Source organism: Antedon bifida, chromosome 5 (genome assembly GCF_963402885.1).
Source record: "Antedon bifida chromosome 5, ecAntBifi1.1, whole genome shotgun sequence".
Classification (NCBI taxonomy): domain Eukaryota; kingdom Metazoa; phylum Echinodermata; class Crinoidea; order Comatulida; family Antedonidae; genus Antedon; species Antedon bifida.
Genome location: NC_136230.1, coordinates 9,978,077 through 10,000,000, shown reverse-complemented (window position 1 = coordinate 10,000,000; position 21,924 = coordinate 9,978,077). Strand labels below are relative to the sequence as shown.

Genomic DNA, 21,924 nt, shown 5'->3' with positions numbered 1-21,924 from the left:
ATCACAACATGGGAAATTCGTAAATGTATCATTAACGACCAAGAGAAATCTTTCATGTAGTTGTAGTTGTTGAGTAAGATCCTTTTAATGGTAAAATGTTTAGCCAGATTTGGATCGACTTAGAAAAGTTGTCGTTTACAGTGTTAAGTTGAATTATAAGAATCTATTATTAGTAAGAGATGCAGCATTAATTGTTTGGTTGGTATTGCTGGAGAATTTAGGAATAATATACTGCAATTAATTTTTTGTGTTCTTGTGTTAACATTAATCAAAGGATGTTCAAAGTGTTCAAATAAATGTTAACAATATTTCAACATTAGCATCAGTATTACCATGGCAACTGATTGATTTGTCTACAAACTAATCAGGCATCTTAGAAGTTGTTTATCGAAGCAAAAACTAAACCATTGAAAGATGAAGTATTATTATCTAATCTAGTTTTCTTGAGAATTATTGAAAAGGTTAATCTATTTTTAGATAAAGTCTGTGTTAGTGTCATAAGTCCTATTCACACAGAAATTACTACAATATTGTAGTAAATAAGCCAGTGTTATTGTTGGTAGATTTTTCCATTTACTGTGTGAAAGGGATCCTAGCAAAATATGCAAATTTACTGTTTTTACAGAATAAATGTAATTTTTACTGTAGAGGGCACACTTCTTTGGGTTAATGAATATCGTAACAGGCAATATTAACTTTATTGTTGTTTTTACCTTGCATATAATGTAAACTATAAAAATAGAATTCCAACTTTTACCTTGTTTGTGATTTTTGCCTAGATATTGCTTTTTCACTTTAATCAAAAAAATTAAAGTTTACTACATATTTTACAGAATTAGATGATTTCGCATAATTTTAAGATGGATGTAATTATATATTATTAAGGATATTGGTTGTGAGACATTTAATATTCTTTAGATTAACATTTATAGTTATGTAATGTAATACAATACGTTGACAATGATTGAAATGCTCTATCACTAATCTTTGACTAATCTTGAATATGCTATCTGTACAATGTGATTAATGCAATAGACTAGCAGCTTATCGCTGATGAGATGAAGTTTGTTAGCCAGGGCTTAGTAATATCAAAGGCATCTGTTGAACCCACAAATGTAAAAACGCCCACAAATGTGAAAACAACCACAAATGTGAAAACGCATCACCCACAAATGTAAAAACAACCACAAATGTGAAAACGCATCACCCACAAATGTGAAAACAACCACAAATGTGAAAACGCATCAACCACAAATGTAATAAACAGCGCCCACAAATGTGAAAACGATCATCGCCCACAAATGTGATAACGCCCACAAATGAAAAAAAAAATGAGCATTTTTCGCCCACAAATGTAAAAAAAAAAAAATCAGATCAAATTTAATGCTAGACTCAAACAATTTTGATCGAGGTACTACATTATATCATGATTGTATTGAGTTGTTTGTTCACGATACGTCTGTTAGGGTCGTGGTTAACGCGTTGGATTATTATAATTTGCTGCTCATGCGCGCGATATTTGCACGTTAACTCGTTTGTTTAATGAACGTAATAGTTCAAGACGATGTTTGTTATGTGCTGCGCGCGTGTACGATACTTCAAGGTCAAGGCCATGTTATATCATTGTTGCTTCTACTGTGTGGTTGTTGGCTTACTATTATGTACGTATAGTTATAAGTCGATGTTCGATGTTTTTTTGCGCGTGCACACGATACTAAAAGGTCAAGGTTAAATTGCTACTTGTATGTAGTGTGTGGTTATTAACTCGTTGGCTTACTGTTATGTACGTATAGTTCCAAGTCGATGCTTGATTCGATGTTTTTGTGCGCGTACACGATTACACAAGGTCAAGTTCATAATATACTATTGCTACTTGTGGTTGTTAATTTGTTGGCTTATTGTTATGTTCGTATAGTTCCAAGTCGATGTTCGAGTCGATGTTTTTTGTGCGCGTGCACGATACTACAAAGGTCATGACTTGTATACCATTGCTACTTGTGGTGTGTGGTTGTTAACTCGTTGGCTTACTGATATGTACGTATAGTTTCAAGTCGAAGTTCGATGTTTTGCGCGCGTGTACGATACTACAAGGTCAAGGTTATACAGTGTCGGTGGATGATGTATAACGAAAGTTCTGGGAAATTAGACATTTTGTTGTTAGACAATAATGTTGTAGTTTGTGTTTTTTTTATTATATTGTGTGCAGTATTAAATTTAAAAGAAGAAGAAGCTGTAAAACCCACAAATTATATAATTTATAATGCATAGGTTCTATATATTAGGTTCTAATAATAACAAAATATCCTTTCAATATTATTGTAATGACATACCCTAGCTAGTATGTGTAGCCTAGGCTATACTATGTATTGAAGATGCATACACGCTTTCTATTGTCTATAATCTGATGTCTGTACACACACAGTAGGGATTCCCCAGCAAGATGTCTAAGGCAAGACATCCCGACATTCCCACCCCTTGATGTTTTATGCTTGAAACAGAAATTGACACCATTATCAATTCAATGCTTTTGTGTGTTTAATTAATTTATATCAGAACTACCTTTTAATTACACATAAACATTTATATCAATTGTGTATGTATTTTTTTGGTTTAACATAAAGTAATAATTTTTCAGTTGGACTTTCAATGATGCTTCGGATATTCCTACCTGTTAAAAAATGGCATAGTGGTTGGTTGGTGTTATGTAAAACAACATGTGATTAAGCGATTTTTTTGGAGAGAAAAGTCTTTGTGTTTTAAAAGTGGCACTGTTATAAATACCAGCAAATATGACTTCTAATGCTCATACAATTAGTGTTATAGGCATCTCCAATCAAGTGTAAGCCTACTATTAGTAGATAACATTATTTAATCGCATTTCAACTCCTCCTTAAATATTTTGTTAGGTAATTCATGAAGCCAGTTTGTTCCTCATTAACAATACCGTTATACCTTGTACGTTGACTTATTTACTTATAATTATATTATACATAATTCTATTTCTTTAAATTGTCGAATATACGTTTGGTTCCCACATCCTTTGAGAGTAAATCAGTTAAATTTTAATGCATTCAATAGGTAATTTTATTCTCCGTATATCTTTATAATTATCCGCTAAAAATAGATATACAAATTAAACAATAAGCATCAGATTAAACCACGAATGTAAATAGTTGTATAGTATTAGGAAGTTTTGTCCACTAGTATAATTGTTATAGATTTCATAGTATGTTTTATAGAATACATGTTCGTGACAAGTTTGATACTATCGTGTATTATGTTTGGTTGGATACTGGTGTTACGGTATTATTCTATGTTACAATTTGTTTGTCGCTCTAAAATAAAGAAATATTCTTTTATTAGTTGTTCTTGCTCTTGCTCTTGTATTATTATCTTCTACAACGAATTAATAACCACACATTACATCTACAAGTAGCAATTTAACCTTGACCTTGTTGTATCGTGTGCGCGCGCAAAAAAACATCGAACATCGACTTATAACTATACGTACATAATAGTAAGCCAACAACCACACAGTAGAAGCAACAATGATATAACATGGCCTTGACCTTGAAGTATCGTACACGCGCGCAACAAATAACAAATATCGTCTTAAACTATTACGTTCATTAAACAAACGAGTTTTTTAACGTGCAAATATCGCGCGCACGAGCAGCAAATGATAATAATCCAACGCGTTAACCACGACCCTAACAGACGTATCGTGAACAAACAACTCAATACAATCATGATATAATGTAGTACCTCGATCAAAATTGTCTGAATCTAGCATTAAATTTGATCTGATTTTTTTTACATTTGTGGGCGAAAAAGTCTCTCTTTTTTTTTACATTTGTGGGCGTTATCACATTTGTGGGCGATGATCGTTTTCACATTTGTGGGCGCTGTTTTCACATTTGTGGTTGATGCGTTTTCACATTTATGGTTGTTTTCACATTTGTGGGTGATGTGTTTTCACATTTGTGGTTGTTTTCACATTTGTGGGTGATGCATTTTCACATTTGTGGTTGTTTTCACATTTGTGAGAGTTTTCACATTTGTGGGTTCAACAGCATCCCAGATAAACAGTACTATGTAGGTTTTTGCTGCAACACGAATACTGAAATCTTGTTGACTTCATTTTGATAGAAGTCAAACTGATCTAAGAAGCTTGTATTGTAGCCAAAAGACCTTAATTGCAAAAAAAAGGGGGATTGCTTATTTTGGACTATAAGGAGTTTGCCAACAAGGGCACAGTTACGCATCAGGTTCTCAAGCTATTGCTATCGTAGAGCCCTCTTTTGCATGACAAGCTCTTACTAAACTTTTCAAATTGGAAATGTATCCTGTCAAAGAGTTGTATGTTTTGCAAGAATTGCATCTTTTGTAAGAGTTGCATCTTTTCTAAGGGTTGTATCTTTTGTAAGAATTGTATGTTTTGCAAGAATTGCATCTTTTGCAAGAATTGCATCTTTTGTAAGAGTTGCATCTTTTGTAAGGGTTGTATCTTTTGCAAGAATTGCATCTTTTGCAAGAATTGCATCTTTTGCAAGAATTGCATCTTTTGCAGGCATTGCATCTTTTTGCAAGAGTTGCATTTAATGCAATATTTGCATCTTTTTCAAGAGTGAGTCTTTTGTATTAAGAGTTGCATCTTTTGTAAGAGTTGCATCTTTTGCAAGCATTGCATCTTTTGTAAGAGGTGTATCTGTCCTGGTATCATAGATCATGTTAGGATCATAAATCTTTCCTTTTCTTGTGGACAAATACTCTATGTTGGATGAACCAACACAACAATTCTTCTTTTAAGCACTTGCACCAGGGTGTAATAAAATAATGGTAGAAATTGTTTCCTATCCTATATATCCCAGTATAATTTGGAATAACAAAAAACCTTTTTAATGGCACCTGTTTTAGTATTGATCTGTGGTGTTCACGCATGACTAGGTATACTGCAGATGATTTTGGGACATATGGAAAGATCTTGTTTACACAATATGGAAATAATTTTAAAACACACTTGCAGCACTAATTTATTTGATTCTGAGAGAAACCTGTCGTTTGATTATTTTCATTTGATTAACTGTAACAGTTCTTCTAAATTAACAACAAAGTTAACATTTAATGGTAACATGATCATTAACACGTCAACACTGTCTTTTTTGTCAATAAGTATTGTTGTTGTAAATTTGTAAAGATGTACATTTTCATGCATTGTATCAATGTTGTCGCACCCATTTCATTTGCACATGCATTTTTTTTCTCTCTTTTTCTGTGTTCCGGATAATAAACCAGATTACATATTCCCAGAGCGCAATCTCCACCATATTACAACCAGGAACCACCAACTCCAATCAAAGACAGCAATGTTATCCAGGACAGTCTCCCAACACCGGACGCCCCACAAAAAACATTCCTATCAAAGGAGATACCAAATGATTCAAATCTACAGTTGGAAATTGGAAATGCACCAGTTACAAGATCAAGAAGTGTTAGTACATCATCCATTGAACAAAAAGCCACAGAAACACAAGCATCTGTTACCACGAGCAATAAGGAGACTGGTTAGTTGTGAAAAACTTAATTGTGTTTAATGTAATGATTTACTATCTTTTATTCCAACCAATATCTTTATAGCTTGAACTACAGTATAATTTGCCCCAAGTCTGTTTTTTTCTACGAGCAAATAACTGGTTAAAGATGTGATTAAATTGTTCCAGCAGAAACAGGACAAATAAGGTTCAAGTAACTGGTTTAATGGTGGTATCAAAGTCACATTTTTGTGTTGAAACAGCAATTATCGATCTTTTATCGGTTAATGGTTATTCGATTGACTGCCATTGACCTTGGGTCAACTCCATAGCGTCTTCTCCATTTGCATCATATTTTGAGGAATGATTTTTCATACACTTTTCCAAAAGTTTGTACTAGAATTTAAAACTAACCATATTCAGAGATACAGTACAACATAGCTACAGGTTTCCAGTGAGATCATTTTCCATTACTGTTATTTCTTGATAACTGAATCTGATGCTTTATGTATAGAAATGACACCAGATGTAGAGATGAGTCCACAGTTGGCCGAAGTATTTGAAAGCACTCCAGAACTAAAAGATGTAAGGCAACCAATAGCAACAACTTCAGGGGAACTACTATCAGGCTTCAGGTGAGTAGAGACTTGTAATCTTATTGGTCGATCGATATTGGTTGACTTTCCATGGTCATTGTTGTTAATTGATATTGCTATTTATAATAATATTTTACTAAAACTGCAAATTGGAACATGTTCGCTAAAACTGTATTCATCAAAACCAATACAAACAATCATATGGGATAAGCCCAGGAACAAAATAATAATACACTTCATTTATTAAATCAACTGTATGTGAAATATTACTTCAAAATAAATTTAAAGATAAGAGATAAGATGATTATAATACAAGTTTTAAATGATATAAAATAAAAGGTAAATTTAAAATAACTAAATAAATTCAAAAAATATATAAACAGTATTTTTTTTCAGTTGGAGCGGCTTTTTTTCATTCTCACAGATTTCCTCATCTTTATCGTTTCAAATTGATTAATACATTTTCAGTATATCACCAGAATTTATTCTGTGCCTGTTGATTTAAACAGTATTTAAACAAAATGTTTTTATTAGGTTTTAAGGTAATACTGTAAATTATAATCATTGAAAACAAATTATTTTAAAGAAAACGTCATCTTTGATGTCTGTTGAAATGTGTGACATGTGATCCAACATTTTTTACTGAAATTCCAATTAATATTGAAAATTATTGTAGGATCAACATTGAGTAGTGACATCACAATTCCCAGATGATATATTATAGGCTAATGTTTTGTTTTAAATATGTTACGAAATAAAAGCAGGTAAAAAACATGAATTAAATGTACTCGTTCCGTTGCTCATGACAGTATGTACAAATGACACGCCATTCATTTTCCTTAGGCAATACACATCTCAATGTATTTTTAGATTGTACATAGTATGCTGAAACATGCTGTTAACTTGTTTTACGTCAATACAAAAGGCCATCATGTTTACAGTACTATGTTAACAACTTAGGGTCGGCAATCCCATTTGTAATAAAATTCTAAGGTGTCTAGATTTTTTGATACAATTTCGTAGTGTTAATATATATATATTTCCTCTCATTTGTTTTGTTGAAAAGTGTTACTGCTGTAATTATAATGAAAATAAGATAAGAATTAACTGGCTAAAATTTGACTAAAATAATACAGTTTTTACATCTGTATTCTGGTTGTTCCCATCTGCTTATTATTTTGGCTTTGCTACAGTAATAATTATTTTGACCTTTACACCAAAGTATTTATACTGTAATTGGCATGAAACAGAAATGTGAAATTTTAATGGTATAAAATTTTTTAATGACAATATTTTTAGCCTTACATAAAACACATTTCTATAATATTATTCATAATCGGTCATCAATAACATGTCTATAACATAACATCTTACATTTTACTATTTCTAAAGTGATTATTAATTATCCATATTTTTTTCTATATTTTTTTTCAGATAACATACAAATAATCAAATAAAAAGAGATACAAATCTTTCTATTGCAAAGTTAACATACATAGGCCAAATTTAAAATACAAACAAAAACAAAGAGCTCTACTCTAATGCCCAGGAATAATGATGAAAATTAATGAATATGAAATGGTAAAGATGACAAAATCTGCATGTTTTTCTCTTTCAACAAGATACCTGTGGAATATCACTAATAATAATAATAATAATAAATTCAAACTTTATTTTTAAACCTTTATTCAACCTTACAATGGCAATAGTTTTGCTTTTCTCAATTACTCTTCTCCCCAAGAATAAACTGTACTGTACATTCAAATCTTGTGTCGCGCGTTATGGTTGCTAACTGTGTAACAAGAATGGGTCACATATAACAAAATTGCACTCGCATATACCGTTGTTGCACTCTTGATAACATAAGAGTTCAGGGGAGTATATATTGAATATCATGTGACCTACAATCCTCCAATTAAATGACAAAAATATACTCAGGTGTGTATGCAATATACTGAAGTATACCATTTTTTTAATTTCATTTACACTACTTTTTATTATGTGATGTTTTTTTTCTTTTAGTGATGTTGACACTAATAACTCTCTGTACATGGAGTTGGATCATGACATTTTAAGTGAAATGGATGATGGCGCCAATATAACAGGTAAGATAAGATGGCATCACTCGCTCATGTTATAATCTCAATGTTTTTTTCATGCAGTGTTACTAAACACTGACAGGTTCTTACTGTTACTAAACACTAGACACTTTCTTACTGTTAGTGTTACTAAACACTATACAATAACCAATAATAAATGCAGTGTTGTTGGAATCTATGCAGTGCTATTTGAATGTTTGCCAAGTAATATAGTTACATCAGTTAGATCAGAGGTCCCAACTTGAAAAATAAACTATCAAGAGATTTAATATAAGCATGGGGGCTAAAATTTATAAAAACTGTATCCAAACATAGAGGGTGCTATTTAAGAAGATCTCTGCCATCATGGTTCTTGTCTCCTGCTTGTTAAAAAATCAAGTGAGATTATTTAACTTATCATGCAGGCCTATTTAAGAATTGAAGACCCCAGAGTTGTTAAAACTCTTAATGCTAAATATATATTACACTCCTGGGAGATTTTAGCTAAGGCCTGTATCCAGAACGTCTGGATTTAACAAACCTAAAAAGCACCATATTTAACAGCAACTGCAGTTGACCTAGTTACTGTCAATTACAGAAGGGTTAATTAGAATGTTTGTTTTTACTAGACTCGTTAAAATGAAGCCTGCTCCAATTTTTCGTTATTTACAACACCAACCAAGTTTACAATTGCTTGTGTTTTTTGATTGATCGCATATAAACAATGCTTTAGGACCAAACAGTATCCCCTGTGTAAATATGGTCCATATTCATTTAAGTGTGCTCTTAATAGGGGTGTCCCCTTAATTAGGGAGTCCACTAAATAAGGGTGTCTCTTGATTTGGTAATATATTGTTGAAATGGAGAGTATAAACTTTGACCTATCAAATAGCCACAACCAGATCGCTGGCTGTAAATGTGTGTTTAGCCTTTAGACTTATTTTTCCTGTCTTCTCTTTTCCCTCTGTTTTCTCCTCATTGGACGCTAGACCCTGCTGAGTTTTCCGGTTGGTACCAATCTCTGTGTTATGCATGTTTTAGTAGGAACTTGTTCATGTTTTTTAGGGGGTTTCTACTAATCTCTTAACAAAAATATTGAATGAATGATCTTGATAAAATTATAGATGGTTATAAAATATTAAGTTCTAAAATAGCAAAATCATTACATATTAAAATTAAGACCAAATCTATATCATTGAAAATATTAAATTAGAGATGTGTTTATTTATTTTCAAATAACTATGATTGAATCTTTAAAAACAATTTTAAGCATTTAAAACGCTTAAAACATTTTTGTAATAAAACAAATACAATTTTTTTTAATAAATGAAATAGATAATAAATAGTAATACAACTATAAATAAACGCTGTTTAACTTGAATTTTAGCTGTAATAACTATAAATAGATTGTCATATTTATATATTAATGATGATACCTCTTATATAAGGATATCCATTGCCACTCCTATCCTGACCTTAAAATGCAGAATAATGAGGGAACAATACAGTTTGTTTTGTTATATTCTGCTATAATTTGTACACTTTTTAGGTATTCTGTGAAGAGAACAAAATCAAAATGCATACCAAATAAATAAATTCTTTAAAAGAATGAAAAAATTAATAATAAAAATAAAGCTAGTTTCATACCTGCCATCTTAAAAATAATAATATTTTTAATTATGTTGAATGTGACTCATAATTCATAAACATTGACTGAAATGTGAGATGTAGGCAATAATTAAAGTATAGAAAGAGATATTGTATTCATTGGTTTAAATTCAACCATAATGTTTAAATCTAAGTTGTGTAAAACCTTTTAATACTTTAATAAATCAATGAGTCCTTACTAATTTGAATCTGGTTCTTATGTAGGAAAGCATGGTTTTGTAGTTTATAGTTTGGGATTGTTTAAAATTTTGTTTATAATATTATGATTTAATATGCATTGAAAGTGGTATTTCAGTCAATTTCCATTGTTTTTTTTTATTTATTTTTTGGTGAACAGTGAAATTTTTTTCCCTCAACTTTTGCCTTCATCTCTCCTCATTCTCCATTTGTGTTTTTCATTTTTTATTTACAAATGTGGTGTATTGTGTTTTTTCATCTTCTCCGTCAATCATTCAAAACTGTTCAAAATGGTCTACTTTGATAGGTATATTATATACCTGTAAATAAGGGAATCATCAGTGCCCATATCGGTAGAATACTTGTACCAGTTAGTCCATCAATGATTCTATTAGATCTTTGTATACCAGATCTATCTAGTACTTGTGTGCACATGAGGACGTGCTTCTATTGAATTTAAAAATGTGTCATCTCTACTTTTTTAGAAACTTCAATTCAATTCAACAATTATTTAGATCAAAATCAACATATGTATACAAACAAGAAACAACAAGTATCATTTGGTCTAGGGGCGACATAGAAACTCAAATAATAACTTTGGTGACAATATCCATTTTTAGGCGGCTTTATGTGTTATAATATAAAATATGAAAATGGGTTTTTGTGTTTATTTATTTAAACGATACATAATATTCGGTATCGTAATTCTTGCTTTTGTTTATGTATTTTGACAACAGATGACTGTGAAATTTCATCATATGGTAAAAATGATTATTGTTTTTATTGGTTGTTTCCTGGTATGTTTTATACAATTTCATTTTCACTTTTAAAGGGCTTTTGTTTTCTGTATTATTAAAATATTCAAAAAACGGACATAAGCACTGGTATTGTTGAATTTCATGGTGTAAGTTGTAATAGTACCCTGAAAAGGAAATTATGAAATACAGAAAAGAGGACAGCAACCTGACAGAGATTATACTGTATGTCAATCCTGAAGATTGGATCAAAATTCTTTCCATCCCCAATTTTTAAATATTTTTATTTTTTGGGACATTTTTTGGGAAATGTTTTTGCAATCTTTGACAAAGTTGGTGATTGTATGAATGTCTATAGTATATTTTGGTGATCTTTACCTTTAATATTTCTATCTCTTTCCTACTACTTTCTGTCTTGTGTCAGTCAAGTCACCTGACAACTTTTATGGTAAGCTATTGGACAATAGTTGCATGATCTATTGTAAATCTCATTTCTAACAGTCTCTCATCCCATTTTGTTATTTGTTAGAAAAGTCACCTGTCAAGTTTTGTGGTAAGCGATTGGTCTGTTGCATGATGTTAGTTATGCATGGTTAAATCAAATAAAATATTCTTCTCTTTGCAATTTTGATTTTAAATGCATTGTTAGATGTTTCAACAAGAAAACAAATAATTAATAGATAAAGAAAGAAGATATAAGTTATTTAAAAGATAAAATATAAGCTATTGAGCAATAAACTTTAAATGAAATCAGTTTGTAAAAGCACTCCATCACATTATGTTTTACTACACAAATTATTAAATGTAGCGCAAATTAATTTCACCTTTAGCATACAGCCTTTATCAATAGTTCTGAATATCCTAAAAATGAACATATCCACTTATCCCCTAAGTGCTATGGATAATGGTTGTGAATTGCACATAACAATTTCCCATTTTAAAACCTTTTTTTTAATCGGTGATTCTAATGTTGCCAGCCATTCCCCACAACATGTTAGAGGAATGGCAGGGTGTGATATGAAAATATAAAATTCATACTTAATATTAATTACCTTTTTCATTTTGGATTTATTATTTTGGATTTTAATAATTTATATCTGGAGTACTTATATTTAAAGATTGTTTTAAATTATTTGAATATCTTCAATTAAAGGTATTGAAATTTCCCACAAGATCTGGAAGAATTTCTTGACCAAAAAAACACAACAAAAATGTTCTGAACAATATATTATTAATACAAGTTAGTAGAACATTGCAAGTATGCGTTGTAGAGAGATCAGTTTTAAGTGGGCGGTGATATTTGGACATTTTCCACAGACCCCAAAATTTTAATTGTATCCTACAATATGAAAGATTGTACAATTTCTTTTGATAAATGTCTTGTTATCTTTAATGTATTGTGTTCTTATTCACTGCACATGTAAACAAATGTTATTCTGCATAAGATTGTATTATATTTATTTGTAAGACTAATGTACCTACTAGACTAAAGCAGCAACCTATTCCTACAGTAGGTAGTTCCCGTAACCTGGGCCTATATTGTTCGATGCATTTAGCATGTTTGCTAATGAAAATTGAATCTGCATGTTTAAATGTATGTGCAATTAATTCCCACTTACATGTTTCGTTTTTCTTACAGAATTTGTAAAATCACTGTGAAATTTTATTTATTTATTTAATGATTATTAAATATATAGTTTGTATTTTAGGCCAAAAGAAAGTTTAAATTTCAGGATATGGATACATACTGTATATGAAGTACAGTATGTATGCCATCTCTTCATCCCTTTCACCCAGTTTAAATAACATAAGTTTGAGAAGGGTTTGTATACTTAAAAAGAGACAAATTCCTCTTTTATCTTTGTAGCCTCCAAACAGAACCAGTTGATCCTATGCCATTTATTGTTTCTCCATTATGAAATTTCAACATTAGAAAGGAGGATAGAGGTCTCAAAGTCCAACCCTAGAGTTGTTCCTTCAAGAAGCCCTTTTTTCACGTTTTGCTTTGCTCAATAGCTTATAGCTATACATTCCTTAGAATATGGTTGAATTAATTTGTACATATTTGAATGTAGTAGCAGAGTGTTATCGCTGACAAATGAACAGCAAAACCTGACATGATCAACTCAAAATGTCACGGCCATTTCAAGTAATTTGAATAATCCTTGAAATTACATAATTCTGTCGATTCATCCATTTCCGAGATTTATGTTGCCACTCAAAGATTACAACTACATTGTGCTCACATCCTTAACTATGTTTTTATATAGTAGAACCCCTCCTTTGGGACACCCCTATTCAGGGGGAATGCCTATTAAGGGGACAATTGCTTGAGTCCCGAAAGTATCCTGTGGCTGTACAGCATGTTCAATTTTCCATAATTATTTACGGGAGGTTGTGAGCTCTTTAGATTAATTATACAATTTATAATAGAAATTTCCCTATGAACAATGCACTAAAGAGCAATCATTCTTATAATATAAAGTGGGATTTATATATACAGTCATCATACAAATTAAATATAAAAATGTATCGTATTTGACACAAAGTAACCTTCAAGATGTTTTTTATCTCCTTTCAAAGATCATGGAAGACTGCCCCCATCCCTTCTCCCTCTTCTCCCTTAAATATCTGCCTAATAAACTTATTCATTGAAAACATTTTTTATATATTTTTTGGAATTAATAAAATCAATTTAATCAGTCATAGTTTTCAATAATATTGCTTTATTTTATTTTTTTTTAAAACCTTTTATGTTAACATTATGTTATTTTGGGCTGTGTTAACATATTGAAGTGCAATATGGCGTTAATGAGTGGTACACACTGAGGGATCTTCTTCAGTACGCTTGTGCCTATGATTTCTACTACAGTTAAAGAAACATTGTTGGATATTCAATTTAGACATGCATTTCTTTAATAATAGATTAGGTTTTAACAGGTTCTAATTGTTGTTGGGATTTTAACCATGGGTTCCGTCTTATTTGTAATTACATTTTTTGTTTTTTAAATTATAGTATACACTTTATTATAGTAATACTGTGTTTGTTTCTTGATTATGTTGCTATAAATATGGTTAGTAATAGTGTAATATTTGTTAATAATAGGGAGCTTGCAATTTGTGAGGACAGAGGACCATCAAAACATTGAGACGAGGAGCAATACGTCCCAATATTTCCGAATGCACACAATAAAACATGACATAGTCATTTGGTCATCGCAAATCAAAAGCTCCCTACTATAATATTCATTGTGTATTCATCATTCACTTGATAATAGATTGTAGATTTATGCATAATTAATTATAAATTTTGTAAGTTATAAATCCCATGTAGTGGGTGTACTAGTAATACACAATACGTCGCCAAGCGTGTTGTTGTGGATTGGTGGTTATGATGCTTGGCTACAAACTCCAAGGGTCCTGGGTTCAAGTCCCGTCACATTTCAGGATTTCTTCTAAGGACAAAATGACAACTCCACTCCCAAAGACTTGTAATAAGACTTTGTGTATGTAGAGCATCTTGTGTATATGTTTGTCTTGTGAACCTCTGAGGGTCCCTAAGGATCAGCAATTGCTGGATGGATCACCCTCATTAAATATTGTTTAAAAAAAAAAAAGCAATGGGGCGTAAACAAACAGTACACATGCTCACAAACTATCTGTACAGTATCAAGCTACTTTCACAGTTTGTCCTAATCATGGTAGCTATCACAACACAGGTTAGTTTGTGCCCATGTACAGTTTTTTTTGGTACAGTGTGGTACAATAGAATTGTTCCCAATTCTGTATAAAAAGGTAAGAAATCATGTAATGTTCGTGATGGTTTTTATATTATTTTGCTTGACCATATTTAACATTTTCTTTTCACATTCATGGTTTTAAGTTTACTGCAATGTAATCGTGTTTGTATCATTTAATAGTTTTAGTTATCATAGTGTACTGTATATGTATAACTATATCTCTTTATTGATATTTTCACAGGTAGAGTGAGTCATTTGATAGCTAGAACAAATTCTGAGTCGTTCATTTATACATATTTGATTTTAAATTTGTGTTTACTTAGGAATGGGAAAGGAAGTTGAAAACTTGATCGTAGAGAACTCTGAGCTGAGAGCTACCAAGTAAGTTATTTTATCCACAGAAATCAATGAAAATCAACAGAAATACAAATAATGAATGTTTATAAATTGAATGTGAAAAATATTTTCATGAATTTAATACTGTAGGATAGTAAGAACTAACGAATGAAAATAATCTACCTATTCAACAACAAATACAAAACATTCATTATTTGTTTAATAACACATCTACTGTTTTAGAATAAACTTTAAAGAATTCAATTTAATCTGCTTCTATCATCAACAGTAGGTCATTATCAAAGCAACGCTCACTACAGGTGTTGGAATTTGATAGCAGATTTCAATCTTTGAAATGGGGGGAAATAATGCGCGCCTTGTGATATGAAATCAACATAATCAAATTTCAAGGATACTTGTATTATATTACAATGTTTTTTTGTGTAAAATATCATATTTTGTGATTTTCTGATGCTCAAGATCTATGTATCCTAAAACATATAAAAAGAATTCTTTCAGAAAAAAATGTATTTATTCTCCTGTACTTGTTGGTAATTAATTTTCATCCAATTTTGATAATTTCTGTTCACAGGAATGCCTTGAATGTCGTCAAAGATGATTTAATAGACCAAGTGGATGATTTGACAACTGAAGCTGAACTACTACGACAGGACTTAGTAGCAGTAAATAAAAAGAGAGATGAATTAAGTACACGGGTACAAGAACTAGAGAGTGATTTGAAAAAGTAAGTATTTATTTTCTTTATTTATTTATTAAACTTGATCACTGCACATAACAAAAAAGCAGCGAAAAGAACAGGATGAACAGGTGACAAGCACCTCTATCCACATCCCCCTTAAAATACACATAACAGTAACAATAGTATATATAAATGCACAAAAGTAAATATAACTAGAATTTAATTCGTCACTTTGACGAATTTATAGGTGATCATTTTTATCATTTTACTGAAATTAATTTTTTTTTTAAACATGCACGTACGTTAACATACGATCGGAAAATGTTGATGTATGGGTGAAATTCATAGGTGAAATTACGGGACACACATGTTCTAATTTTTTGGCATGATGACGTTATCAAACTAAACTTTAAGATGACAATTTCGAAAGATAATTAATTGAGCAAAAAAATATAAGATTTGGAAAACAATTTGGCATGTAGAAGCGCTGTGCGCGTTCTTTGAAATGTGTATAACTTGGACGAAAAATATGAAAAAACTACTTTTTCACTTCAACTGGCCATATGTTAACGTCACAACATCCGATAGGCTTAATTTTTATATGAATTAATATCTACATTTCATCAGCTTTCATAATAAATTATAATCATCAAGGTAACCTTCAATTCTGAAGAGCTGTAAGATATTCAAATTTAATGCGAAGGTGAAATTACACGGCCTACGTTATTCAAGTTTTTACGCGTGATGACGTCATTAAAATGAAAATAGTGTCAACTCATGATAAAGATAATTAATTAAGCAAGCACATACTGAAATTTGTGCGAAATTCGAGCACACATAACCAGGATGCGCTCTGTTGAATGTGATAATCTACACAAAAAGATAACAAATCCTAATTTTTAAATTCAAGTGGCCATTTGATGACGTCAAAACATTTTGTACGTAAAATGTGTACATGAATTCATATCTACAACTCAATGGCTTCCAGAATAAGTTTAAAAAATCGGGGGTCATCTTGCATTCTGAAGAATTATTTTCATTTTAAAAAAGACCTATTTTTCACCATTTTCAGAACTTTTGTAAAATTAATGTGCGCATTTTGTCATTTTTAACGTGCTCGTATAGCGTTATTTTAAGTCGGAACTGACTCAAATTTAGTGAATGTACTAAGGATGGTGAGTAGAATGAGATTTGTAAAAAAAATTCATATTTTTTACGCTTTTTAAGTATCGCGCGCGCAAAAACACATTTTTGCGCAGTAATTTTTTTAAACACGCAAATGGCCTAATTCATGCTCTAAATTGATCAAAACTTAATTTTGAGCGTTTTAAATTTTTCACGCGCATGACCCTACCTGCGCGTGTATTTTTACCCTTGACCTGAAGTTTACGTGTAGTAAATTTCATTAATATGTGATAATGAATTAAGGAGATATGATTGATAATGTGATTTCGCAAAATGGCGTATAAATGTCGTCACGGATGAGTGATCACGCTGGAAAGGTTATTAGGATTAGGGGCCTGTTTCTGCTGAGCAGAAATAATCGATTATTAACCGTTTATTTTTTTAATCGATTATTTTTGGGCAGCAGAAACGGCGCAAAATAAAATAACCGATTAAAAATAACCGATTAAAAACACTCAATCCATTGCGTGTTTTAATCGATTATTTCTTGTTTTAACCGATTATTGCGGAGCAGTTTTGAGCTGCAACACAAATAGCGATTATTGACCCCACTTTGACCTCTAGAGTATGGCAAACTCATTCACGTCACAAAGCATGCTGTTTATTTGCGCGATATCGACGACGACGATCAGCAAAACAACGATCGCGATGTAGACCGAATAACAATCAAATGTTAAACATTTGATTTGTATTATTTTGTGGGGGAGAATTGTACCGAGAGACTCCAGGATTTTGTGTTACAAGTACACCCTTACATCCCACCAGTCCAGGCTAACGATGTTTTACATGTCCTTTTGTAGGCCTGTTGTCTGTTTCGGTAGAAATATATAGCCTATAGTAGGCCTAGCAGGCCGAAGGTAGAACCAACGAACGGCGAAACGAACTTTTCTCGCCGACGTGTCTTTATTAATATAACATCATTATTCTGTTGTATGTGGTACGGTAGTAGGCCTAGATGTTTTACAAATAATATAGCTTTACGTAAGAGTAATTTTTAATCCTACATGTGAGAGTTTAACGCAGCGATAGGATGTAAACAAACCAACTCTCATCGGCCTTTCATAACTTGAATGCGCTGTGGGGGGAATGATGACGTGATTTTAAAAACCGATTACCTGAATAACCGATTAAAGTCGTAGCAATTTTCAATTGCAACGCGATTATTTTTGTGGTTTGCGGTGACTGGAAAAAATCGATTATTTTGATTTTTTCAGCAGAAACAGACCCTAAGTTATATTATGTGAAAGATATTCTGAAATTTTGGTAATCATTGACATTAAACTTTTTGAGATATTTGTTACACAAAATAGTGTACAGAAACAATGAAAAGAAAAATAAAGATTTGATACAATAACAATAGGTGATCATTTGATTCTAAATGATCACCTAAAAATAGCTAAAATATAGTATATATATATTTACTTTTAAATACTTACTATACTGAATAAAATTTGAGAAATAAATAAATAAAATACGGTACGACGTAATTCGGAAAGTACAATTATTTGACTATAGTTACTTGTTGTAGGATTTGTATGAAATAAGAAATCTTAAATATATATATATATATATATATATAAACAAATCAGGCAAAGAACAATAATTCTAAACCGCCCGGTGATATACTGAAATTTAATTAATTAATTTGAAACGATAAAGATGAGGAAATCTGTGAGAATGAGAAAAAGTCGCCCCAACCGAGACTCGAACTCGGACCGCCTGCTTGATATGCAGATGTCCTAACCATTAGACCACTGGGCTTTCATGGTATTGTTCGAACTCGATTGGATAGTGACTCTCTAACATTCTCGTTAAAGAGTCGCTATCCAATCGAGTTCGAACAATACCATGAAAGCCCCAGTGGTCTAATGGTTAGGACATCTGCATATCAAGCAGGCGGTCCGAGTTCGAGTCTCGGTTGGGGCGACTTTTTCTCATTCTCACAGATTTCCTCATCTTTATCGTTTCAAATTATATATATATATATATATATATATATAAATATCTTTAATGATAGACATAATTTGAACCTATGATCTTAGTTTTCTAGGCAATCACCACAAATCTGAAAACAATACCTAATATTAAGAAAAACAATTATTTCAATGATCTGTTTTTTAATGTACCTAGAAAAAGAGAATACAGTCAGGAGGTGGGCAAGCTACCAGACGGAGAAGAGGATGAAGTACCAATGGCTCAGCGTAAACGCTTTACACGTGTGGAAATGGCACGTGTGTTGATGGAACGTAATCAATACAAAGAACGCTTAATGGAACTTCAGGAAGCTGTTAGATGGACCGAAATGATTAGGCAAGTTTAATTGATCAGTTATTTTACCGTTTCTCTATGGAAGTGTCTGTGGCACAATCAATGAATATGTAGACGTTTGGTGGAAAGGTCCTTCAACAATTATAGTGGGCTGATTTTGTATTGCATTTTGTTGTTTTGTGTTCATTAAAGCATACAATAATAGACTACAATTTTTCATGATATGCCTTTTCATGTATAGAAAAACAGGAGAATTGGGTAGATGGAAATTTTGTACAGTTTACACCTTTGGGCTGGCCCAATATGTCTGGTTTTCTGGGAGTCTGGTATTCGAGACCTTTTGGGCCTAAAAAAAAGTCTGGTTTTGGGAGAGTTTCTGGTTTTCAGAGAGTCTGGTATTGGGAGAGTTTACTGTATCTGTTTCTTTCAGTACTGTTCAGTCGCTTAAAAAGTCAAAATAAATGCTTTACACAACTACTTCCTTTCAGTTAGGTTGGGTTCAGTTCCATGTTGACATAAGACCACCTTTAAATACTTATTGACTTGAGTGAAACAATTAGTTAGGACATCTAATTTACGTGTGATTGGGAATAGGACCTGTCCCCTCCTACTGAAATAATTACCATTACTGTTAAATAGATAGAACATAAATATCATTTTGAACATTATTTTACAGAGCATCAAGGGAACACCCATCATTTGAAAAGAAAAACAAATCTAGCGTATGGAAATTGTAAGTATTATAAATGGTATGGTAAATAGATTTTTATTTAATGCAGACCTCTTATGGGAATGATTACATTCTGATAGTAAGATTGCATTTTATTTTAAAGTAGAACCTATTTTAGGGAGATTAGGAATTCTATTCGTCTAGCTCTGTCTACACTATCAAACTTTATGTGACAAAAAAATGTGATGTGCCCATATATGTTTTGGCATATCACCACCATATTTGGACACATCACACTTTTTTTGTCAAACTAGTTTGATAGTGTAGACATAGCTTTAAGCTCTGTCTTCACTATTAAACTTTATGTGAATATGTAATGTGCCCATATATGGACACGATGACGTCATATCACTACCAGACCACATTTGGACACATCACATTTTTGTAAAACTAGTTTGATAGCATAGACATAACTTTAGTAATTTTGGTTATTTTGATTCCTCAAATTCCAATGTGAATAAAAACAGATCATTATTTTACGTTATTTCCAAAAGGGGAATGTATGATGGTGAATTATTTTTAATTAATAAGATTTATGTACATGTTTTTCATTATTTAATATCAAGCATTTTAGAAATGGTGACATGGACCCGAGAGACAAAACTATACTTATATTATATATTTTGTTATATAATAAAGTTATACAATGTCTAAGCATTATTGTGTTAAATTGTGATCTTTGTATATAATGTTTGATGAGCAGATGATTAGGTCGTTAAATATTTATATGTTGTACATATCTAATGTTACTAATAACTCAGTAATTCAGTATCTATTAATAATATTTGTTAGGAGTATAAGGGAGAAAAGTAAAAAGATTATTGAGTGGCTTGTCCAGAATATACAATACAAAGTTTTTTGTCTAAATACTGTAAATGTCAGACAATCATGTCAATCCTGTGTAATCCTACATATTATGTTTACAGTACAATTTTTTAACTTTTTAGTAGTCTTTAAGTGCAATTATCAGTGTTATTTTTATGTCTAAGGACCCCCAATGGAAACAAGTTTTCTTTTAAACTTTCTTGGGTTATTCCTCGGTTCATTCTTTTATTATTGTTATCTTGTGCTTTTTCTATGTTATGTTTGTCTTTGTCTTGTATTTTTGAGTGAACAGAATAAAACTGAACTGAACTGAAAGGTCAAGTACTTATTCCATTATATTCAATATATTGAATTTGACATTCTGTTTTGCAAAACCATTAATTGCAATCATTTGTATTCATCTATAAACATTTTCTTTTCTCTTTTTTTTTCAGTTTTAGTGGATTATTTTCAACATCCAGTCAACCAAACAAGAAACCTTATCCACCAGCTAACGTTAAATTTAACGCACCAAGCTCGCAGGTTACGCCAGCCCCTAAACAACGCAGTCAGACGATAGCCTCACTTGGCGATAAAGGAAAACCTTTTGACTTCTTGGATGATGGGTATGTGAAACCGGGTACAAAGGCTAAAACTTACCGCAAATATCTTAATTCTAAAGAAAAACAATAAATTATCAAATACATATTTCCATTCCTAATAAGGTGATGGGATTTGGACATTCATGGTCATTATCATTTTAATATATATATGCTGTGATCTCATTCCATAAGAGTTTTCAATTTATACACCAAATAAATCATTAGTGCAGTGTTTCCCAGCCTAGTATAATGCAGAATTGTAAGAGATTCTGGATAAAATTACCATCATCCAAAAAAATAGTTTTACAAAAACAAGCTGTTTACTGGTTTACTCACGAGGTCCATGGTATTAGTGAAAATGTATCATTAAAATAAACCTCACAGTTTCAATTGGTTGAGAGATCTGTGTCTGAGCATCAGTCAATATTTACGCTCTGTTCCAGCTTTGTGGGTCTGTCACTGTGGACCAATGTCGATAGAGGCTTGCCAAATGAATCTCTTGATTTTATATGGTTGGGAGGCATTGTATTATTATTCCTTAGAAATGGTTAGCTTCTTATCCCTTTACCATGTTGGAGCTACATTGTGTCATGGTTATCACACATAAATAAATATGGCTGCTAGAACTGCAGTTCTCTGCTTATGATCCAATGCAAATTCAACTCTTTCTACTATCAAGAAATATCTGTTGACAATGTCCTAAGTAAACAACATCTTATCTATGAGATTACATACTATGTTGCAACACATATTA

At 31.6% G+C, this 21,924-nt stretch overlaps 1 protein-coding gene across 6 annotated transcripts in view; it reads left to right on the top strand.

The window, feature by feature from the left end:
- Positions 1 to 21,924, top strand: part of LOC144842623 (C-Jun-amino-terminal kinase-interacting protein 4-like) — a 64,805-nt gene that overhangs the window by 14,418 nt on the left and 28,463 nt on the right. For 2 of the 6 annotated variants that reach the window (XM_078699089.1, XM_078699083.1), the window contains exons 5-14: positions 5,296 to 5,564; positions 6,046 to 6,166; positions 8,150 to 8,232; positions 9,195 to 9,212; positions 11,230 to 11,253; positions 14,869 to 14,926; positions 15,474 to 15,626; positions 18,897 to 19,076; positions 19,711 to 19,767; positions 21,024 to 21,194. In XM_078699089.1, the coding sequence (XP_078555215.1) occupies positions 5,296 to 5,564; positions 6,046 to 6,166; positions 8,150 to 8,232; positions 9,195 to 9,212; positions 11,230 to 11,253; positions 14,869 to 14,926; positions 15,474 to 15,626; positions 18,897 to 19,076; positions 19,711 to 19,767; positions 21,024 to 21,194 (1,134 nt within the window). Of the gene's footprint in view, positions 1 to 5,295; positions 5,565 to 6,045; positions 6,167 to 8,149; positions 8,233 to 9,194; positions 9,213 to 10,787; positions 10,812 to 11,229; positions 11,254 to 14,868; positions 14,927 to 15,473; positions 15,627 to 18,896; positions 19,077 to 19,710; positions 19,768 to 21,023; positions 21,195 to 21,924 lie in introns of all 6 variants that reach the window. The other 4 variants (XM_078699086.1, XM_078699084.1, XM_078699085.1 and 1 more) reach the window with 4 other exon arrangements.